The sequence below is a fragment of the Chiloscyllium plagiosum genome, chromosome 14 (genome assembly GCF_004010195.1).
Source record: "Chiloscyllium plagiosum isolate BGI_BamShark_2017 chromosome 14, ASM401019v2, whole genome shotgun sequence".
NCBI lineage: Eukaryota > Metazoa > Chordata > Chondrichthyes > Orectolobiformes > Hemiscylliidae > Chiloscyllium > Chiloscyllium plagiosum.
This window is the reverse complement of record NC_057723.1, coordinates 27,278,550-27,302,975: the sequence shown is the minus strand read 5'-3', so window position 1 is coordinate 27,302,975 and position 24,426 is coordinate 27,278,550. Positions and strand designations below refer to the sequence as shown.

The 24,426-nt window shown below is 38.5% G+C and overlaps 1 protein-coding gene across 9 annotated transcripts in view; it reads right to left on the bottom strand.

Annotated features, from left to right (window-relative positions):
* The window catches only part of LOC122556577 (rap guanine nucleotide exchange factor 6-like), a 375,201-nt gene that overhangs the window by 127,355 nt on the left and 223,420 nt on the right, over nucleotides 1-24,426 (bottom strand). For 8 of the 9 annotated variants that reach the window (XM_043703419.1, XM_043703411.1, XM_043703415.1 and 5 more), the window contains one exon: nucleotides 8,718-8,849. The exons of the other annotated variant lie outside the window; for it this stretch is intronic. In XM_043703419.1, the coding sequence (XP_043559354.1) occupies nucleotides 8,718-8,849 (132 nt within the window). The remainder of the gene's footprint in view (nucleotides 1-8,717; nucleotides 8,850-24,426) is intronic. 9 annotated transcript variants of the gene reach the window in all.

Sequence of the window (24,426 nt, the reverse complement as noted above, 5' to 3'; positions counted from 1 at the left end):
ACTTCTTTAGCTTCCCATGGAGTTCTAGGGTACATCTGATCAGGTCCTGGGGATTTATCTACTTTTACACATTTCCCGAATGAGGACTGCCGATGCTGGAAAAGCACAGCAGGTCAGGCCACATCCTAGGAGTAGAAGAATGGACATTTCGGGCATAAGCCCCTCATCAGAATGAGGCTTGCAGGCCGGGAGGGAGCTCAGAGATAAATTGGGGGGGGGGGGGTGAGGGAAAGGAGCTGAGAATGCAATAGGTAGATGAAGATGGGGGAGAAGGTGATAGGTTGGAGAGGAGAGTGGAGTGGAGTGGATAGATGGAAAAGGTGATGGACAGGTCAGGAGGACAATGCTGAGTTGGAGGCTTGGGACTGGGATTATGTGGTGGGCGGGGAAATGAGGAAACTGGTATGATTCCTTTCCAAGCTTATATTGTTCAGTAGACTTGTCATCTGCTGTCTTGACCCTACTCAGACTAAATGCTGATCTTTGAATGCGCCTTTCTAGCCCTCATGCTAGCCGACATGCTAACACAGTTCCCTCTGCTTGCTTACTGATCCTTCTCTCATAAAATCATCATAAATCCTCTTTAAAAACCTATTCTTGATTGTGGCCTGTGCAAAACACCCGACAGAAGTAAAATGGTCAAAATAATCAGATCAAAATAACCCCTTTCTTTGTCTGTTACTTTGGGTATTGTACCTTTTTTCCAACTTTAGCCAAGATCAACCATGTCATCTTCCTTCAACATCTCTTTTCTACTCCCCAGCTCAGCGAGACTCAGTCACCAATCCACACCGCTATATAATCAGACTGAGCGCTTTTCTGGGAATGGTTTCTCTTCTCCATTCTTTATCGTTACTTTTGACGTCCATGTGGTTACTGTCTTTTGGCATGTCCTCTCCCTCTAATTCATAATCCTAAAATGGGGTCAGACTGCAATTTCTTTATTGAAGACAATCAGCTCTACTTCAGTATCACCAGTGTCAAATGTTTTGCTGCTTAAATAAAAGTGAAAACTGTGGATGCTGAAGTTATGAAGCAAAAATAGAAATTAGATTAGATTCCTTACAGTGTGGAAACAGGCCCTTCGGCCCAACAAGTCAACACCGACCCTCCGAAGAGTAACCCACCCAGACCCATTTCTCTCTGACTAATGCACCTAACACTATGGGCGATTTAGCATGACCAATTCACCTGACTTGCACATCTTTGGACTGTGGGAGGAAACCGGAGCACCCGGAGGAAACCCATGCATACACAGGGAGAATGTGCAAACTCCACACACACAGTCACCCAAGGCTGGAATCGAACCTCGACCCTGGTTTCAAATTTCTCCATGGTCTTTCTCTTCCCTATCTCTCTAATGTTCACCAGTGACACAATTCTCCAAGATCTCTATACTCTTCCAAACTCTGACTCCTTCAATAATCAATTTTTAAGGCTTCCGCAATGCTTGCAGTACTTTCAGTTGCCAGCGTTGCCAATGTTGTGAAATTTCAACCCAAGCTTCTCTGCCTCTTTACCTCTCTCCTCCTCTAACGCACTCCTTAAAATCTCCTGTGTCCAAGCTTTATGCATTTGTTCCAAAAATTGCCTTATGTAGTTTAATGTCAAACTGTGTTCGATAATGCTTCTCTGAAGTGCCATGAAATGATTTGTTACTTTACCAGCAATATATAAATTTAAGTTGTTGTTATTTGATGTGTTGAATTACTTTTAAATATGCTTAGTGCAACACCATGAGATGTTTTCCTAACCTGAAGAGGCTATTTAAATGCATGTTGCTGATGCTGAACATAACTAAGGTTCCCTAAGCTGTAACTCTTCTCATGCTGCATCCGAAATCTCTGGACAAGAAATTGCTGACAGTGTGGATATCATACTGAGCAATGAGAATCTAACTGCAAATTTCTGAATTGTTTGATTAGGAGTCCTTAAAGTACGAACTTGATTTTCTTGTATGTTAGACATGCGATTGGACAAAATAATCTAATCTGTGGATATCTAGAAACTGTAATAAATCATTTTTATAGGTATAGGTTCAAATAAGGTAACAAATGAAAAATAAGCATTCATTCCATAATAAATGCCAGCTGAATGCTTTGCAGACATAACCAAATCAACCCTCTCTAATCCTATATCTGTCATATGCGAATGGGCCTGTTGATAATTAAGAGTAGATCAATACTAAAAGCAGTCTCAAATCCAGGCTTTGTTACATTCACAACTTTAAGAGGGAGTTGGATAACCCTTTACAATTACAGGAAGTTACACTGTACTGGAGGACAATTACTGACATTCTTAAGCAAAGAAACAATACTATACACTGGATATGCAGGCTGGCAGTGTGAGCTATATTGACCCTGCTAGAATTTTCTACGTCTATTGCAAACCTTATTCCCTTATTAACTAAGAAATTATTTCCATTGTTCTGCATGAACACATTTCATTCATTTTTATTTACTTTTTAAAATCTTGCATCTATCTATGCATCCTACAATTGGTTTCTGCTTATCCCTTTCTAAATAGGCAAGAGAATGTTCTTTTCCTGCTTAACATTCACGAAAAGGTATACAACTGGGATAAGAAGAACCTGATCTCATTGCTCCCATCCAAAGCAATAGGAAGTCATTCCCAAGTCATCCATAATTAGAATCCTCGGGAAGAGCAGTGCTGACCTTAACATCAACAATACTGGAATTTTTTTCACAATTAAATATGTAACATCTACGAAAGGTGCAATGAGTTTTGGAGAAAACAGAAGGAATTGGTTAGTTTTCATTAAAAAACAGAATTAATTTGTAATCATGACACATCATCAAAATTACACTCATTAAAAAACTGGTTGGTGAAATTTGCATTTTTGCCATCATTTTTCAGGTGGGTGGGAAGAGGGAGAAGAAAGACAGAAAAAGAAAGGGGGGGGGGTAGAATTAACCTTTGAAAAATGTTAATCCTACTAATTTTGAAGAACACAAGTGTGATGGATTTAGGACTACGTGGTGACCCAATGTTAGTCAGTAAATTTTAAAAAATCAGAACTAATGCAAATTGACAGCTTTGACTTTTTTTGGTAATGTCCATTGATTTTTTGAAGTGAATACAGATGTTATTGCTTAAAGTTGCTGACACTAATGATATACAAAACTGAATTAATGGTATTTGATGTTCTTTTTAGTTAATTATGGTGTCGATTAAGGGTCACTCAGCTCTTCAAAAACTGTCCAAATCAAGGGCCCCTCTAAGCCAATACAATCCAAAGATCACACCCAGCATCACTGACTCAAAGATAATATGCACAAGTCCAAAAGAAACAGCAAGAAAAATCACAGTCAGATCGTGATACAAACAGATGGAACATGGAAAACAACGGCAGTGCCATGTACATAACTATTGTTGCAAGACAGTCAGAGGTTTTACAGCACAGAAAGGAGTTATTTGGCATCATTGGTCATCAAGCATCCATCTATTCTAGTCTTTGCTTTTAATTTATCACTTTCAGTGACAACATTTTTATCAAATAAGAACATGCTAATATATGTTTGTATGATATTTACATTATTGAAGTCTCTAATTAGGGCCAACATTCCAGTTTACCTGTTTGTGAATCACAAATTCTTCTATCCTTGCCATACAACTAGATGTTATAAAACTATCATTATTCACCCATGTCGCATCCAACAAGTATATCTATGGAAAACATATGATTTTCATACACAGGGAAAGGCAGGGTACAAAGCTGACCACAGGAAAATATTAACAATTTAATTCCAAAATCTGATCCAAATATGTTGTGAATTTTAACAAAATGAACAGCAGAAAAAAAAACGGGTTTTCTACAAGCCACTGACAATACCACCACCTTCCCCCCTGCCCCCCCCCCCCTCCCTCACCACCACCCTCCTTAAAAAAAAATCACTTAGTGAAGAGGAAATGGACACAAGGACAACTAAAATAAATAATCTATATATAGCTATTCTAAACAGAAATTAATGTCAGTCAGAGGTGGTGCGGTTGGTATCTCTTATGAAATCCTAAATCCTAATTATGTACCTGACCTTCATCTTACACTACTCTAGGAAATCCAGCATATCATTGCAGACTTCTGTATTTTCGCAATTGGCTCACTCAGTTCATCACAAAACAAAAATGTGATTGTTAAATATATTTTTACATATTTGCTCCGAGAGGTTGAGAAATCTCATCAATGTGTTGCAAATTTCCCTTCACTGAAAAATATTAAACACTTTTTTTGAAATGTTAAGTGCTACCTTAATGGAGAGACTCTCATCTTTTTTTCTTCCTAAGGCAATAGATGTAGTTTTGTGGGCAGTGATCCTTTGATACTTTGTCCAAATGCCATCCTTCAGAGTACTCAGCAGTCCAGTTGACAACAGTGGGCACCAAACATCCAAACTCAAACTTGTCACCAGTCCCAAGTACTTTCCAACAGAGTCTAACGCAGAAATCTGACTGATGCTGCTTTGTCATAGATTAGGGAAGCTACAGACAACTGTAGTTCTTCACTGTCACACAGCGGAGATCAGCCAATTCAGCACAGACCAAGAAATAAAAGTAATAAATCTCAATAGGTTCAGTAGCTCATCATACTGCACTTCAGCAATTCTGCTGTCGAGGGAGACCTTCAAACAATTAGTTTGAAGTAAATTAGCGTAATTTTAGGATGGATTTCCCCTGAAGCAACTAGATTTTCTCATTACATTGGCCACTGCTAATTAAAAACATGATTTGCATTTAGTGTTTGTGTTTAAACACACTTTTATAACAAGATGGTTCAACAGTTTAGAACATAATGGGTAATATGCCACACTGGCACATCTACCACTTACTTTATCTGTTCTGAACTTTTAGTGAGTAAAATATTACATACTGTGGATGCAACATATCACCAGTATGAATCAAGATCATATGGGTAGAAAATATACTCCACAGTCCTTTCACGACTGTGATTTAATTTTGGATACAGCACCAGAGAGATGATGTAATGTGCCTATTCCAACAGGAATGTCTTGTGTAATGTGGGTTTAAGTCATGCAAGAACTTAGCAATAAAAATGTCCACACTTGCATCAACAATTGACAATCTCATTTAGAGAAGTGATAAATCTAACATCTGTGAAAATAAAATGTCACAGTAGCAAAATTGGTGGAAATTGATGTTAGGTACAATAAAAAGAACACTATATTACATAAATTCGATGTCGTTAATGAGCTTAGTTATTTAATCCATACAAATTGACAGACATTGGGTCAACAACAAAAATCCACTCAGAAAAAATGTCATGCAAACATTAGCATGATAGTTCCGGGCTTTAACCCAGTGCAATTCTTTTTCTGAACTCTATTGCATCTTTTCACTGACTGAACATTACAAAACGGAATTTTCAGAATGATTTTTCAATCAATTCAATTTAACCAGATGCTTAATAATCATCCAATGAAGAGGTCAAAACACAGCCATGAGTTTACATATCCTTTCGTATTATGCAATTAAACATGATTAGAAGAGCTCATTGGTTTGGATTAGAAGGGATTATCATTCAGGGCTAAACCTTCTAAAATGGAAATTTACACAACTAAAAATGAGTCATCATCCACATAGAAGTTGATGATTGATATTGCCGGAACATTCTTAGGATAGAACTGAAAAGTGAGAGGGGTTGGAATAAAGTGGAGTACTGGAAGCAGAAGGTGTTGAAGAAACAGTGGGAGAGACCAGGGTGTGAATTCATGAGTCACAACGCCACAGATTTGAGAAAGCAGGTGCTAAAAAACCAGCGAGGTTGGGGGGGGGGGGCGGAGAGGGGAGGCAGGGTTGCACAGTCTGGAACATTGGTTTTAATCAAAGTTTCTTTCACGGAATGCAAAACAGAGTGATAATGCAACTGTTCACAATAGGGTGTAGCCTGACATAGCATTAGCTCACGAGTGAATGTTTTGGAGCATAACCATTACTAGTAACAGGCAGAGTTGTTGTTAACTGGCAGTGTTACTGTGAGTGAGACAAGGAATAGTCAGCACAACAGTATACATGCTGGAAAGGAAAGCTGGGGTCAGAGAAAGATGGTACAGTTAAGGGTGCTGTTCACAAGAAGCTCCTCTAAGTGAAGTACTGTGGATCTATACAGATGCGATTCAAGCCTGAAATGGCAACAGGAAAATAGGAAGGTAGAGTAATACTGATGTGTTGCATTAAATCTGGTGGAATGTACGGATAGGGAATGTTTATGATTGGAAATGAAAGACAGCAGGTGTTATGTGAACAGAAGGAGCAGACAAGGAGGACTGGCAAGGTCCAAGACAGAAAAACTGGAGACAAATTACAGCTGCAGCCAAACTGAATAGACACGAGTCAGAGAGAAGAAATTTAAATGACACAAAGATTAGAAGGAATAAATCCTAGTTGTTAGCAGAGGATGGGGAATTACATAACATAAGAGAATGGAGAGCTGAAGATTAGATTACATTCCCTTTGGCCCAACCAGTCCACACTGACCCTCCGAAGAGTAACCCATCCACACACATTTCCCTCTGACTAATGCTTCTAACACTATGGGCACTTTAGCATGGCCAATTCACCTGACCTGCAGATCTTTGGACTGTGGGAGGAAACCAGAGCACCCAGAGGAAACCCATATAGACACAGGGAGAATGCACAAACTCCACACAGACAGTCGCCTAAGGCTGGAATCGAACCTCGGACCCTGGTGTTGTGAGGCAGCAGTGCTAACCACTGAGCCATCGTGCCACCCCATGGCACAGAGTTGGAGATGCACTGATCTAATGAAGCTGAATAGCAGACAGGGTAAGATCAGGTGAAAAATCAATAAACCAATGTTGGAGGCTACCGTCAAAATGAACATGAATCCAGGAACTGTCTGGGAAGTGCAGGTGCACTGCAGCATATTGAAAATGAAGTAGAGAGTGGAACCAACCATGAATCAACAGATGTCAATTCAAGGATCTAGTGTAGAGCTTCAGGTAATGGCAACAACCATCAGCAAAACTGGTAGACAAACTGAAGAGCAACAGCAGTGAGAGCAAAACTCAAGGATTAAAAATCAGTAAATATCAAGGGAGCCAGCCAGGTTTAAAAACCAAAGCAATTGCAGATGAAGGAGTTGGACTGATGAACTGCTGTAAAGATGTAAGGAGTGCTGAAAACAAAATTATACGTTGAAGCTAATGGGACTGATCCAAATTAGTTCAGCTAAGGTGGTGTTGGAGCAATTCTGCATCATGAGATGAGTGAGCAATTCAAGCCATTTACGTCATAAGCAGTGATAAGTAGTCCTGATGCCAGTGAGACTCAGGGCTCTGGAAAATCAAAAGTGCATAAAGATCTAGCCAGTGAAAATAACACAGTACAAATATAGAGTATGTTGCATCCGTGAATGGGCAAGAAGTCATCACCAGCACTTACAAATCTATGACCTAGAAGGCAGCAGACGTATGGGAACACACCTGCCAGTTCTCTTCCAAGTCACATTCCACCCTGATTTACTACTCCTTATAAAGTCCAGCCCTTGCACTTATCATGGATGAGAACTTATTTATTCAAAAGAATGCTGGGAACTACCAGGATTACCAAGATATGGCATTTAAATTAAGTCACAAAATATTCAATTGAAAAAAGTCCTATTGTAGGTTCTTATTTTTACAGAGTGTAGTTCCACCCAACATGGATTAGGATCCAGGGTACCACAAACTATTATGACAACACATATGACCCCTCAATAGATATAATTTCTCTCAATCAGTACCATGTATACAGTTCTATCCATAGTACAAAATTACTTGGTTCCCTAAAATTATTCACAGGAACATTGCACAAATTTATACTTCAGTCTAAAGAAAGGAAAGTAAGTTGCAGGTGACAATACTCAGAGTAAAGCCACTAATATCTAATATACATAAAGAATATCATATTATTTGAATAGTTACAAGCTCGGAGTCAATTAGTTAACTCGGTTCATCAAAGATCATAAAAACTGCCTAAATCTGATACTACAGCTAATGTCAGGGCATAATTCTAAAAGGTTACAATGGCATTTTAGATTATTTAAGGCAGCAACATATTATTTCAACAAATACTGATTTGACATTTTAAGTAAAATAGATTTAAACATTGAACAGAAGGTCATTACTTCAGATGGAATGTCAAAAAAAAACTTTCTTCAGCAGTGAAAGACTTTCCCTGCCCAAAATAACTCATTACTTTAACCCAATACCCCATCAAACATTCTCAGTCATCCATTGCATACTGATATCCTACCTTCTAAACTTCTAGTTTAAATCCTAACTCTCTTTTTTTCCCAAATCTGTCTTTCCTTTACAAACTTTCTCTCTATAACTTATACAAGACCTATATCAATCCAGTATTCTATATCTGGAGGTCTTGTGAATCATTCTTCATACGCTCATGCCTCAATGTAACAGAGGTCTTCAGCCTGTTTTCTGTCCCTGAACTGTTCTGCCTATCCATGCCTCTCCCTCTTTTCCTTAAAAAAAAGTATCTCCTTGATCAAAATATTAGTCAACCATCAATCTCCTTCCGCCTCAACCTCCATATTTTACTTTGGGACTTTATGTTAAAGGTGTTCTAAAAGTGCAACTTTTACTTTGTAGGGTGCATCTGTGCAAATAATTACTAAAAGTTTAATACTGTAATTACAATGTTTCTCCTCATTGTGACTTTACCTGATAGATATCCGACAGGCTGCTGCTCCCAGAGTCACTGGCAATACTGCACCCGGACTGGCTGGAAGGGACATGTGTCACCTGTGGATGTGGATTGTCTGTGAGGTGCATCTTGGAAAGATCTGCAGGAAGCTGTAAAAATTATGAGGAGGAAGGGGAGAAAAGAAATTCATTAATTTTATAAATGAACCAAAAACATAAATTAAAGACTTTTAGACATGCTTGCTAAACTCTTTAATAGTATTTTAAATGAACTAGGGCATTGCAAAGAGGGCACTGAATTTTGGAAGAACTAAGTTATACTTTGGCATCAGTGTGTGAATTTCTTTGGTATGATTGTAATGGATAGTATGATAAAGACCTCTGAGTTTCACTGATTCAAAGTCAGATTTGCATTCCAGAATATTTTGGTTCATAGAAAAAGGAAGAACTTAATTTGAAGCATGTAGTTTCCAATTTATTCATCATTGAAAAAGCACGTTGCTTCATTTAAGCTCAAAGACAAGAACACTAGCCTAGCTATAAAGAAATGGTCCAATCGGAGTTGTCTAAACAAGAGCCATGATTAATAACTTTTGTTGACTTATTTCTTTTGTTTTGCTACTGGTTTCAGCCTTAGTTCTGGCAAAGTAGAAAAGGCAGTTCTTTCATTCATGGATTTAGAATCCAAATCATCAATGAAGAATAAGCCTCTTTCCACGAATGAAGGAGAGGAGGTATCTAATCTTCCAAGACTGGAAAATTTGAAATACAAGGATAACTGAGCCAGAAACATCAAAGAAAAGAATATGGAGTGGGCAACAGGAGGTGAACAAGAGATAGCAGATGATACAGAGCTGTAAATGAAGCTGTGAAACTAAGCTGGGAATATAAACATGAGTGGGGCGGAAACAACCACGGAATTTCTGTGTGCCTAAAAATCTTCATACAGCATACTGATGGGAACCAATGAATACAGGTTTTCATCACTAATGAGTTACTTAATCACTGAGCTTCACTACTTGGCTGATACAAAACTTGAGTCCTTAAATTTCCATCATGAATCATATGCATTTAAAAAAAGGCCCACAATCACAGGAACTTTCTATTCATACTGTTCAGTTGGAATGGTTAAATTAAAAAAAAGCCACGTAGAAGTATTGTCTTATCCAAATGACTCACTGACTAACTTTATACTTCTATAACAACGAATTTGCATAGTTCCATAAACATCGCTGGCTGTGACACAGAGAACTGTGACCCTGCACCAAAAGTCAGCTATCAGCTTTCCTTTGACAACAGATCTCTAAATAAGACAGCCTTAAACTGTTTAACTGGAAATATATATGAACATTTAGATACCTAATTGAATGAAACATTTCCATAACCAAAGATAAAATAATTTACAATTCTGAACAGATATATTGAACCCTTAAAGGATCTATTATGACACATTTAACAGCACCACAAAAAAAGTACAACCACCTTCAAAGTATAATCAAGCCAGTGTTTCAATCTACCCATAGATCTCCAATTTTGATGAGTACACATGTAAACAGAAAAACTTGGCATTGTGATTTATTTGTTTTTGTGTTCTTTTTACATATTCTTGTTGAATTGTGACTTACTGCATAACATGAATAAAACAGACACATAGAAGAAAATATACAGAGAAAATGAAGAGAAGTGAAGGGGACTGAAGGAGATGATTTGTATCTATCAGAGGGTGAGAAAATAACTCTGGGCTTGGGGAAGGGGAAATGAAGGGAATGGATGGAATGGAGGAAGGAGAGAGGCATGAAGAGGAGGAGAAGGTTGGAGGGAGGATAACTGTAACCACTGAGGGTTATAGGGTTTAAATTAAGATGAAAGCCCAAAAAATTAAAATAAACAAGCTATTCTAAAGAAATGGAGGGACAGAGATCCAAAGAGTAAGGTTCACAGAAGTGATGTAATTTTGTCAGCAGCAACATAATGGCCCAGATTTTGCTGTTGCATTGATAGGGAAAACATCAGCCTTCAATATAACTCAATTCTGTAGCCAGTAAAGCTGACAACAACTTACGGAATTTGCATATGCGCAGTTAAGTGTCAGTAATTCATTATTCTCCACAGGGTTGACTGTTGAAATTCCTGCAGATAGGAATTTTCTGAAACCTACTGTCAAGAATTTGCATTTTGATGCTATAAGTAATAAGTTACAATATGTTGAATGAGAGGCAACTGAACTTTTAGTAGGGTACTAATCATATAATTTCTGCCAAAACCTCTGGGCCTCAAACTTAATTTTATGGCAATTTCTCACAGTGAGAAAAAAGCTCTACAGTTTTGGCTTTTTAAAGAACTTACAATACTGTGTTTTACCTTAACTACATGTTATTATCCCAATCTTTAAATTATTGCCTGCGAAATTATTAAAAAGTGAAGGGTAATCAGTGCGTTTTGCTTCTTAATTTATTATGGGAATTCCTCAATATGATTGGTTGCTTTGCCTTTCTGAATAATCATTGTTTATGGATTGAAGCCAGCATGACTATCTGGGTTGAGGGTTCCCTTGAACTGGCCACGAAATGAAAGCAAATCAGAAAAGGTGAGATCCACGGCAAAGAGAATGTTCATTTTGTTTTGCAGGAAATTTGCTTCAAGGTCAGTGCCTAATGCCATCCTTTCGTTGCTGACTGAAATCTGGACTGATTAGTTTTGAGATGACCTAACAATATCAGAATGCAGTGCTCTGCTGTAAAGTGAATGTTTTGTGCTTTAGATACTCCACAGTAGCTCAGCACATGTGTCCAGAAGACGTGTGGAGGCCATAGGAATCCAAAACTACATTTATTGAATTCAGCCAGCAGTGAAGATGCTCAACCTAGAGGACAACGAAAGGATAATCAACTACTCCTATTCAACTACAGGTCTACTTCCGATCTAAGTATCTACGTTTAAAACCATAAATTAACAGTGCGGAAATCAACCAAGAACTGAATTTAGTGCAACCGGGATATGTATGACTTCTTTATGGGATGAAGGTGGTCTGATTGTTTTTCAAATTACAGCAGTCTGTGTTCATTTTGACAAAGAACCTTATATTTACAGACTCTTACACTTGTGCTGTCCACTAAGTCCCCATCTGCCACCAAAGTCTTAGTTCTCACTCTTTATTGTTACCCCTTTTCTTTTCAAAATTAAACTTTACAGGGCTTCCCTCTAAAAGATTTTACAATTCATTGTCACCTCAGACTCGCTTCTTGAAGGTTGTGACTTGCAACACTCCCTCTTCTCTCACTTGAGCATGTATTTGTTGCACACTTGTAGAGCTTTTGGTGTGTCTCTGGTGTTCTTCGAAGTGAGATAGTATGCCCATGTTTGCATTGACATTCTTTTCAAGCAAGGCTTTCAGATTTCTCTATATATCATGTAATCTTTCAACCAAGCTGGTCTCAGATGTTCTGCTTTCTAAACAGCAATTCCTTCCTGTTGTGAGCCTTGGTTGTATACTCCATTCCCCCAGCTGAAGAATTGGCATCTTCCTTCCTTAGCAGTGACTGAAGTTGCTTGATTTTCTTTGGACCGCTTCATGTTTTCCCACTCCCTCATTGTCTTCTATGGTAATGTTATGTTTTACTTTCTAGTCAATCATGAAAGCTACATCATAATCTTCACCTATCTACAAATCTGGAGATAATTAATTTTCACTGATGACGACATTTACTCAATAAGGTGAAATCTTTAGAAGCCCTTTAAAATCCTGTTGGTCTTTTACTTCAAATGATTGCAATTTTAGAACAAGGAAAATTACAAGGGGGTCATAAAATTTCAATGATAGGTCACGTGGATATTAGAAAAACAAAGGATATAATGTTATAACGTTTTTATTGGCCAGGATTACATAAAGATGTTGTCAGATTTTGCCTGACATGTGTTACAAATGGGAAAACTTCAAAGGCTTAATTAAACTTGTGCCTTTTCAATTCGAGCTTTTGAAATACTGTTTACAGGATCTTAATAGAACACGTAGGTCCTACCTCAAACCAGGAAGGGAACCAGTACCTTTTAATGATTATGGATGCTTCCACAAGATTTCAGAAAAACTTACTCCAGAAGCAGTAGCAGAGAAGTCCATTCAATTATTTTTTTTTAAAAAAGGCATGTATTATCCAAAGAAACTACAATGATTAATCATTCCCAGTGAATTGAAGATCATGCTTTTTAACTCCTTCCATGAATTCACCAGTTCTCTAACTCCAGTGAGATGTCTACAGGCACACCATCTTGTCCTCTAAAGCAGAATTAAACCATAGAGCTCAGTCCATCAGTCCTTGTTTACTCAACCTCATTCTGCAGCTAATGGTTACTGTTACTGGATATGCCAGTTCTATTCGACAAAATACATTAACAGTACATGGCACACATCTATGTTTACATCTCTCTCTCTGGTCAACTAAACTCTGGGAAAATAGGTTCATAGCCACTAAAAGTACGTGTAGTTCTCCCTGGATATATTGTCAGTGGCATGTCAATGAGTTTTCTTTGATTCACTCTCGAGAGGCAAGTGTCACTGACTGGCCAGCATTTATTGCCCATCCCCAGCTCCCCTTGAGAAGGCAGTGATGAACTTCCTTCTTGAACTGCTGCAATCCATATGCTGCAGTTAGACCCACAATGCCCTTAGAGAGAATTTTAGGATTATGCTAGTTTCTTTAAAAATGCTTAAAAGATACTTGAAGTTGTAAATTTAAAACAAAGCCAGCCTTCACTACACAAATGCAAAATACTGTAGAGATTTTAGTTATATTACGTCTTATGATTTTTAAAATGAAAATTACAGGTCCAAAAGATTAAATTAATACCATTTGGAGAACCTGACACTTAAGGCCATTTCATTGGATTTTGCTAAATATATAGCAAAGAAAGGGGTCATTCAATCAAACAATTTCTTCCAGTTTAAATACTCCACTTGAACTTTCTCCTGTTTTCACTTGTTTAAATTTACCACAGTAACCATCTGGTCACTCCCCTCTCAAATGCACAATTGGCTTCCCTTTAAATACATTTATACTATTTGCTTGAAACATCCCTACTCCATTGGAAGTCAATTACAAGGCACCTATTGAAAAATCTAGATAAAATAAACTGACTGCATTATCAATGTTACCTCAAAAATTGAATACCTTTGGTCAAGACTTGTCCTTTTGAAATTCATGTTTATTATACATTATGCTATTTCCCACTTCTCAATACCAACTTTATAGCAACACTGCAGCAGAACTCTACCTTTAAATTAGCTACATGATATATTAAGTATTGGAAGCAAAGTGGGAAAAATAAAACCACCTGATGAAGAAGCAGCACTCCGAAAACTAATGCTGCCAAATACACTTGTTGGACTACAACCTGGTGTTGTGTGATTTTTGACTTTGTACACCCCAGTCCATCACTAGCATCTCCAAAACTAAAAATTCTAAACTATTCAGTATAAATGTTTCATTGCTGGATATAATCAGACCATTTTTAAATACAAACATCTATTGCATAAGTGAGTCAAAGTGAGTCATTGAATGAGTCAAAAGATCTCAGACTAGATGGTGACTTTCCTATTCCTTTGCAATCTATTCCTAGCTTAAGCTCTCCAAATGAGTTTACTCAATAGTGCTAGAGATGTATTAGAGATGCATGTACATATATAGTCTGCTGCAAGATGAATTAAGAATGACATCCAAACCTCTAAGAGACAGAGAAAAGACAGAAATTTGACGATATACTTTAATATTTTACTTCAGATGACAAATGTCAGTTTAAACTATTGTCATTTAAATAAGGGAAAAAAAAACAATTTTGAAGACTGTTGAACTTGATGCATTACATGCGAAATAATACTGTCTGCCCAAATTGCTGCGCCACAAATATGACAGAATGCAGATTTAAACCCATATTTCTTCCTTTTTTTTCCTCTCACCATGTCAGGTATTCACTCTCAGCCATTAACGCTGCTTTGAAATTTAATAAGTGAGGATCCACGAAGGAACAGTTGCAATTCTCTCCAGTGATTTTACGAAAGCACTTATCATTCCTTCATGGTAGCAATGGTTAAGACGGGAAACATTGATAAGTGTGAATGTACATTCATTGGTAAATCATTAACTGGCAGTGCATAGAGTTCAACACAACACATATTTGCTCTTTTTCAGAGGGTCAATTTAGTTACAAAACTCCATTGGAAATGGAACTTATTCAAAAATTATACTCCTTTCTGTGTTTATTTCATTAGATATAGGATGCAAGCAAAACAGAATGTACAGTCAAAAAGCAGGAAATTGCAAATGATGAAAATCTTGAATAAAAATAGAAAATATTAGAAATACTCAGCTAGGTCAGGAAGCAGCTATGGAGAGAGCAATAAGATACATTTCAAGTCAATACCCTTTCATCATTCATCCTAATTCTGGAAATACTGTGTAACAGCAGAAAATAACAATATACATAACAAAGATCCTTTGACTGGAATAATCCTTAGAGTTCATTTTTTAGAACTGGATTGGTAATTTTAAATATATAAAGATATTAGGCAATACGCTTATTTAGGATTACAAGCCTAAATACAGTGCTGAATAGTGCTGTATTATGTCTACAAGTTTAACATGCTGGGCTACTTGTGAATAATGTCATGGCATAATATTTACTTAATTCATTGTCCAGAGCTGATTTGCATCAAAGAATGGTTACAGCACAACAGGTCATTCAACCCATCCTGTCAACTTTGGTCTTCTAGAAGAGGTACTCATCTAGTCAAGCCCCACAGCCTGCAAAGATTTGCATTTCAAAGAGAATTGAATATTTATCTGAAGCCCTTAATTGTATCTGCATTCATCAGACTATCAGATACAGCATTTCAGATTCTAGCCATGCACTGCAAGAAAGGCTTTTCATGTTCCTGAATGGAATTGAATTTATTGTCACGTGTACTGAGGCACAGTGAAAAGCTTTGTCTTGTGAGCAATACAGGCAGGTCACAGAATTAAGTAGCATAGATAAGTAAATAATAGGTAAACAGCAGTAAAAACAAAAATACAGGTACAGGCGAATGTTAAGGGTTTGTGAGTCAACTCAGTATTCTAATAACAGTAGGGTAGAACTGTTTCAAAACTGGCGGGTGTGTATGTTCAGGCTTCTGTACCTTCTCCCCGAAGGTGGAGGTTGTAGAAAAACATTGCCAGGGTGGGATGAATCTTTGAGAATGCTGGCAATTTCCTTGACAGAGGGCCTGGTAGATGGATTCTATAAATGGGAGGTTGGACTTTGTGATCGTCCAAGCAAAGTTCACCACCTCCGATCTTGAATGCTACAGTAGCCGTATCAGGTAGCGATATATCCAGACAGAATGCTCTCGATGGAGTACCTATAAAAGTTGGCAAGGGTATTCACCATCCTGCCAATTGTCCACAGCTGCCTGAGGAAGAAGAGACGTTGTTGGGCCTTTCTAACGAGTGCATCCACATGAAGAGTTGAAGAAAGCTCGTTGTGGATGACCACTACCAGGAGCTTGACTCTCTCCATTCGTTCCATCTCTGTGCTGTTAATGTGTAGGGGGCTATTAGTAACATCTAGGGAACAGGAGAATCGACGTTTCGGGCATTAGCCCTTCTTCAGGAATGCCCGAAACGTCGATTCTCCTGTTCCCTAGATGCTGCCTGACCTGCCGCGCTTCTCCAGCAACACATTTCCATCTCTGATCTCCAGCATCTGCAGACCTCATTTTCTCTTCAAAGGATATTAGTAACACCCTGCCGAAAGTCAATAATTGGTTCCTTGGCCTATTTACATCTTTTGCTGAACATCTTAAATTGGTGTCCTCTAGTTCTTAACCCCTCCAGTAAAAGGGACTATTTCTCTTTATCTACGGTGTTCAGACACTTCATTATTTTCAACAGCTCTATCAAATCTCCCACTTAATCTTCCATTCCCTCGCAGCCCAGCTCTGATCTCCCACAGAGTGCCCACCCAAAACATTTTGTGTAGTACCATGTACACCATATTAAATGCACGACCCTAATCAAATCTCACTGCTACCTGAACAAAAAAACTCAAAGTTAAGTCAGCCAAACACGATAATGTGTTCAAGACATTTGTGCTGGTTTTTCTTAACTAACCTGTGTTTGACCAAGAGACTACGAATCTTGTCCTGCAATTTCCAAAACCATTTTCACCATGAAGTTTAACTGACTTGACTTCTTGTTAATGAACTTATTCATGCAACCTTTTGTGAGTGGCATGATATTTGAAATACTCCAGTCCTCTACCACCACCCTAGATCAATGGAGGATTGACACATTATTGCAAGTTCCTCCACAATTTCTACCCTTACTTCTCTCAGCACCCTAGTTGCATCTTTCATGACCCTGCTGACTTATTAACCTTGAGCACAGCCTATCCAGTACATCCAGCACTTAATAAATTTTTAACACATTAAAAAATTCAATTACCTCCTCTTTCACTCACTTGGGCACTCTTCCTCAGCAAAGACCGGTGGAAAAGATCAATCAGTATCGCAGCCTTGCCTCCATGCACAAATCCTGGGCTTTGATTTTTCATCAGTTACACCTCCCTTTTTACTGTGGAGAAGACTTTTGACTTCTTTTATGTTAGCTTCTAGTTTTTCTCTCAGATTCTCGTGGCTGCTCTTATTTCTTTTCACATATCCCTCATGAGCTTCTTGGCTTGGATGCTGGATAGACAATGTAACTGTCATCTATACATTTTTTGTTTTGAAAAGACACTAACTGGAAGTTTCTTGTTTTAACTTCACCTCTTGATATGTTTACTGAGGTCACAGGCAAATTTATGGCTGTCAGAAGTTACGGCTTCGTGATACTTTATGGCGTTCAACTAATGTGCAGTCTGCTGAATGAAGTCATCAAACTTATTTTATTCGTTTTGAAAATCTTCTGAAAACCCAGTCTGAGGGCTAAAAAAATCTGAAGCTGCCATTCTCCTGGGAAGCTACTCGAAGACTTCATCCCAACATCTACTGAATGAACAGTTACCAACATTCCCAGTGATAACCAAATGTGTCTTGTGACATCTGTCTACATGTGCAAGGATGCCAAACGGAACATTTCAAACTTTATCCTTTTTTAGCTTCACAAATTAATAATTGATTGGTGAAAGTATTTTGTTTCAAAACAGTTGATCTCTGGAGAGACAGTATTTTTAACTGGTCTGTATTAGGTTATTTGGAATAGTATATATTAATACTGTTATAATTTAAACTGTACGCTAATAAGATTTACTCAAAAATGCAAAACTTGTTTCATAATTAAACAACACTATGTTTGTTTAGTAAAACAATATGATTGGCAGATCTGTATTCTGAAATTGATAAACTAACACACCATTAATAACTGGGTAAAACATTAGTTTAAAACAAATGTAGCGATTGGTGCAAAGGATCATGCACTCCTCACACTTCAATCATAACACCATTCTCCACTCCAAGATTTCTACAATTTTCATACAGTGGATCAAATGAGCATTCAGAGGTTGCTCTGGCAATTATAATGAGGAAACGTTTGGCCAGACAATCAGGCAGGTTTCCCAAGTCTTCAGAGAATCCCTGCTCTATTCCTGATGAAGTGCTTTTGCCAGAAACGTCGATTTTCCTGCTCCTCGGATGCTGCATTAACTGCTGTGCTTTTCCAGCACCACTCTAATCTAGAATCTGGTTTCCAGCATCGGCAGTCCTTGTTTTTATCTAGAGAATCCCTGCAGTAATTTCACTAAGTTTGGGTAGGGGGTTATGGATGCCGTTATGCTAACAAATTTCAATTTGGGCTCTTATGACGATTATCAATGTATGTCTGTGTGCACAATGCTTGAAAATACTTTTGACACTGAAAATTTTAAATTGCCACAAAAAAAAACTGGAATACAGAAGTGCTTTGAAGGAAAAACAAACAAGTAACCATGATAGATTGTTTGGATATAGGTTTTATGTTCTGTATCCAGTATAAAGATTCACCACCAATTAAGAACCTGCAATATTTGGCACGTCTATAAGATGGAGAAGCAGAAGTATGCCATTCAGCCCATCAATGAGATAATCCTCAACTCCAATTTCCTGCCTTAACCGCAGAGCCCTTGACTCCCTTAATGATTTAACCAATCCTTAATGCATAAATGTGCTGTTTTACATTGTGTTAAGCCTTAATTTGCTTTCCGCTGGCAGTACAAGACATGCCTTGGCACTTACTATTAGGAACTTCACTTCTACTGTGATTATTTTGGCAAAGCTACGTGCAGTAAATTAATAGTAACATGTCTTGTCCCTAATTACCACAATCAAATCATGTGATTGCATAATTAAGAAAATATTCAAAGAGTCCATATTACAGAGGAGGAAGTGCGAGATGTCGTGAAACACAAAGGTGGACAAATCCCCAGGACCTGATCAGGTGTACCAGAGAATTATGGGGGAAGCTAGGGAAGTGATTGCTGGGCCCCTTGCTGAAATAGTTTTGTCATCAATAATCACAGGTGAGGTGCCAGAAGACTGGAGGTTGGCTAACGTGCTGCCACTGTTTAAGAAAGGTGATAAGGACAAGCCAGGGAGCTATAGAACAGTGAGCCTGATGTCAGGGGTGGGCAAGTTGTTGGAGGGAATCCTGAGGGACAGGATGTATATGAATTTGGAAAGGCAAGGACTGATTAGGGATAGTCAACATGGCTTTGTGCATGGGAAATCACGTCTCTCAAACTTGATTGAGTTTTATGAAGAAGTAATAGAGAGGATTGATGAGGGGAGAGTGGGAGATGTGATCTATATGGACTTCAGTAAGGCATTCAACAAGGTTCCCATTGGGAGACAGATTAGCAAGGTTAGATCTCATGGAATACCGGGAGAACTAGCCATTTGGATGCAGAACTGGCTCAAAGGGTAGAAGACAGAGGGTGTGGTGGAGGGTTGTTTTTCAGACTGGAGGCCTGTGACCAGTGGAGTGCCACAAGGATTGGTGCTGGGTCCTCTACTTTTCATCATTTATATAAATTATATGGATGCGAGCATAAGAGGCATAGTTAGTAAGTTTGCAGATGACACCAAAATTGGAGGTGTAGTGGACAGCGAAGAAGTTTACCTCAGACTACAACGGGATCTTGATCAGATGGGCCAATGGGCAGAGAAGTGGCAGATGGAGTTTAATTCAGATAAATGCACGATGCTGCTTTCTGGGAAAGCAAATCTTAGCAGGACTTACACATTTAATGGTAAGGTACTAGAGAGTGTTGCTGAACAAAGAGACCTTGGAGTGCAGGTTCATAGCTCTTTGAAAGTGGAATTGCAGGTGGATAGGATAATGAAGAAGGCGTTGGTATGCTTTCCTTTATTGGTCAGAGTATGGAGTACAGGAGTTGGGAGGTCATGTTGGGGATGTACAGGACATTGGTTAGGCCACTTTTAGAATATTGCGTGCAATTCAAGTCTCTTTCCTATCAGAAAGGTGTGAAACTTGAAAGCGTTCAGAAAAGATTTACAAGGGTGTTGTCAGGGTTGGAGGATTTGAACTATAGGGAGAGGTTGAATAGGCTGGGGCTGTTTTCCCTGGAGCATGGGAGGCTGAGGAGTGACCTTACAGATGTTTATAAAATCATGAGGGGCATGGATGGGATAAATAGACAAAGTCTTTCCTCTGGGATGGGGGAGTCCAGCTAGAGGGCACAGGTTTAAGGTGAGGGGGAAAGATGTAAAATAGACCTGGGGGCATATGTGTATGTGTTTGGAATGAGCAGCCACAGGATATACTGGAAGCTAGTACAATTGCCACATTTAAAAGGCATCTGGGTGGGCATATGAATAGCAAGGGTTTGGAAGATATGGGCTGGCAGCTGGGACTAGAGTGGGTTGGGATATCTGGTCGGCATGGATGAGTTGGACCGAAGGGTCTGTTTGTGCTGTACATCTCTATGACTCTGACTCTAATTGAAAGTGCACGAATAGCTGCAAAGTAAGTTCCTTGAAGGGAACAGTTGCACTTTACAACAAACCTTCAAAATTTCTAAGTGTGGGCGGCACGGTGGCACAGTGGTTAGCACTGCTGCCTCACAGCGCCAGAGACCCGGGTTCAATTCCCGCCTCAGGCGACTGACTGTGTGGAGTTTGCACATTCTCCCCGTGTCTGCGTGGGTTTCCTCCGGATGCTCCGGTTTCCTCCCACAGTCCAAAGATGTGCAGGTCAGGTGAATTGGCCATATTAAATTGCTTGTAGTGTTAGGTAAGGGTTAAATGTAGGGGTATGGGTGGGTTGCGCTTCGGTGGGTCGGTGTGGACTTGTTGGGCCGAAGGGCCTGTTTCCACACTGTAATGTAATCTAAAAAAAAATCTCATGTAATCTTAAAAAAAAAGAGATAAAGAAGTGTACAGTCTCATTTTAACCAATTATCTAATGTCTCAATTATCTAATGTAACTAGAAAAATCATCTGGTCTTCCTGCACTGTAAGAAGAAACTGTTCAGACATGCCATCATTTAAAGTCTAGCAACACACATATTATACTGGGTAAGTAAAACACCAATTCCACTCCTGTTTCCTCAATTCTTCAAATTTATTTCACGCTGCTCTTCAAAATAATAACCAAGACAACAAGTTGTATTGATCATTAAAGATGACAGGAGCTGGTGATAAGTATGAAAATAGGAAGGTAATTCAATTGATGAAATCAGAATATTAATACCAACCAGTTAATGAATTATTAACATTTACACTATGCAAATAAAAACCATAAAACTAGTATGTTACATATATCTGGCTTTTTAAAATTACTGGATTATGTAGTAACACCTTCGTCAGTGCTATGTTAGTAATCAATTCCTTTCTCAACCAACCCACTTCAGAACACAGAATCTGGAAAAACAAGTGTATCTTTCAGCAAATGCAGTGACCCCAGTACGCATATTGGCAGGAGAAGTACACAGCAGTGAAATTGATCAAAACTGCTAAAAAAAAAGTTAGCAATGCCTTGTGCCATTTCAACACAATGTAAAACTGTTTACTGTAATAGTGAATTGCAGTAAAATTCCCTGCTGTAACACACAGCTGCATAGTAACGTGCTGGTTCCTTGAGAAAACAAATAAAGCTTTTCAAATTATCTAATTTAATATTTAGTACTTTATAGATTTTCTCAGGAAATTCTCTTAATAGTTTTGAGTTGTATTTTAAAAATGGTGAATTTTACTGCAATTCACTGACACACATACCCATGTTCTCACTTGAAGGTGTCATCAAGGTTCTTGGAGTTCTAGCTTCCTTCAAAAAAGGAGTGGACAAAGAAAAAAAACACACCTACGGGCCATTAGCTACAGAGCCCATCTCATTTGAGTTAAGAATTGCTACACGTTACATAAGCATAATTTATTAATAACTGTATCATCATAACACTTTTAAATGTCTCTTGTGACTGCTTAATGGGAAATTTTTGTTGTCTGCATGAAGGACAAAAGACACAAATTGCCTGAGTTGGGCACTCAAGAAAGGGAGATGGATTTTAGTGGGGTGAGGGAGTAGTTGTAGGTCAATTTGCTTTTGTATATTTTTATTTTTAAATAGCCTCTCATCATCTTCCAATTATTGCTCAGGTTTGTGATGTTAACAAACAAAGATATGCCATTGCTATCTTTAATTTAAAGTCTAGCAACACACATATTATACTGGGTAAGCAAAACACCAATTCCACTCCTGTTTCCTCAATTCTTCAAATTTATTTCATTAAATTAAATTAAAAACATAGATAAGCTTTCAAACAGATGGTCTTTTGCCATTGCATTAACACAGGAAGTCAGTCTGCTGTGTCATTGAGATGTGCCTGAAACAGGAAGTCAAAATCATGAGGAGTCTGGACAGAGTAGGTTAGAGAGAAGTTATTCTTACTCAAAGGATCAAGAACTCGAGCGCTCATTTATAAACGACTTGTAACGTAGCAAATGTTTGGTGGGAAATAACCTTTTCACACAATGAGTTGTTAGTGTCCGGAACACACTACATAGAAGTCTGATGGAAACAGAGTAATTGATGTATTCACAAGGGAATTGGATGATTATTTAAATAGAAACAATGTGCAGGATTACAAAGGAAAAGACAGGAGACTGGCATGAAGTTAAAATGCTGAGTCAGTCCAGTCACAATGGGCTGATTGGCCATCTTCACTCAAACAATTGGATGGTTCTTGCCCTATTTACTTTCACATTGCATTGCTATAGAGATCTTTGAAGTATCAATGATTGTGTATTTCTCAGGCACAGTTTCAAGAATTCTCATAAAAGCACTCTGAACACCTTGACACAATTGGTTATATTTATCTCAGAAAATCTATGGCAATAATACTTTGTTATCTAATTAACAGAAGAAACTTCTATATGAACCCACTTTATAAAATATGAAGCTGTAGTTATTAAGTTTAGCTACAAAGTCTGGAAACAATGTATTTCATCAGTTTGAATAGATTATTATTTTGGCATAGTTTCACAGATGTACAGCGTGGAAACAGACCCTTTGGTTCACTCATCCATGACCTAATATCGTAAAATAGTCTAGACTCATTTGCCAGCATTTGGCCTATATCCCTCTAAACCCTTCTTCTTCAGATAGGTCAGATGCCTTTTAATTACTATAATAGAACCAGCCTGCACCACTTCCTCCAGCAGCTCATTCCATATATGTACCAGCGCCCACGTGAAAAAGTTCTCCCTTGGGTTCCTTTTATCTCTTTCCTTTCTCACCGTAAACCTATGCAGTCTAGTTTTGGACTCCCCTACGCGGAGGAAGAGGCCTTAGCTATTCATCCTATTCATGCCCTAAGATTGTCTAAAATTCTAAAAAGGGTCACCCTTCAGCATCCTGTGCTCGAGCGAAAATAGCCACAGTCTTTCAGCCTTTCCCTGTAGCTCAACCCTCCAACCCTGGCAAGACCCTTACAAATCTTTTCTGAACCCTTTTTAAGTTTCACAACATCTTTCCTATCGCAGGGAGAACAGAATTGAATGCAGTTGCTCCAAAAGTGCCCTCACCCATGTCCTGTACAACCTCAAAATGTCCTAGTTTCTCATAATGGTCATATAATTTCTAATAAAGAGTGCTGTACCAGAAATATTCAGTGATGACCCAGCTTCTTTACAACTAATTTTGCAGAAGTATTGGAAAGAAGCTAGGATTTTACCATTTGGGTAACCGTAATGAAATGTTAAATCTACCCTCACCAGACAGAATTCACTTGGGTATCACATTATATTGATTGGGAAAGCTATAGCTCAAGTTCGTTAGATGGGTCAGTGTTTGTCCAATGTGTGCAGGAGGGTTTCCTGACACAATATGTAGATAGGCCAACAAGAGGTGAGGCCATACTGGATTTGGTTCTGGGTAATGAACCAGGCCAGGTGTTAGAATTAGAGGTAGGTGAGCACTTTGGGGACAGTGACCACAATTCGGTGACCTTTACTCTAGTGATGGAGAGGGATAAGTGTGCACGACAGGGCAAGAGTTATAGCTGGGGGCAGAGAAATTATGATGCGGTGAGGCATGAACATAGAACATAGAAGAATACAGCGCAGTACAGGCCCTTTGGCCCTCGATGTTGCGCCGATCCAAGCCCACCTAACCTACACTAGCCCACTATCCTCCATATGCCTATCCAATGCACGTTTAAATGCCCATAATGAAGGAGAGTCCACCACTGCTACTGGCAAGGCATT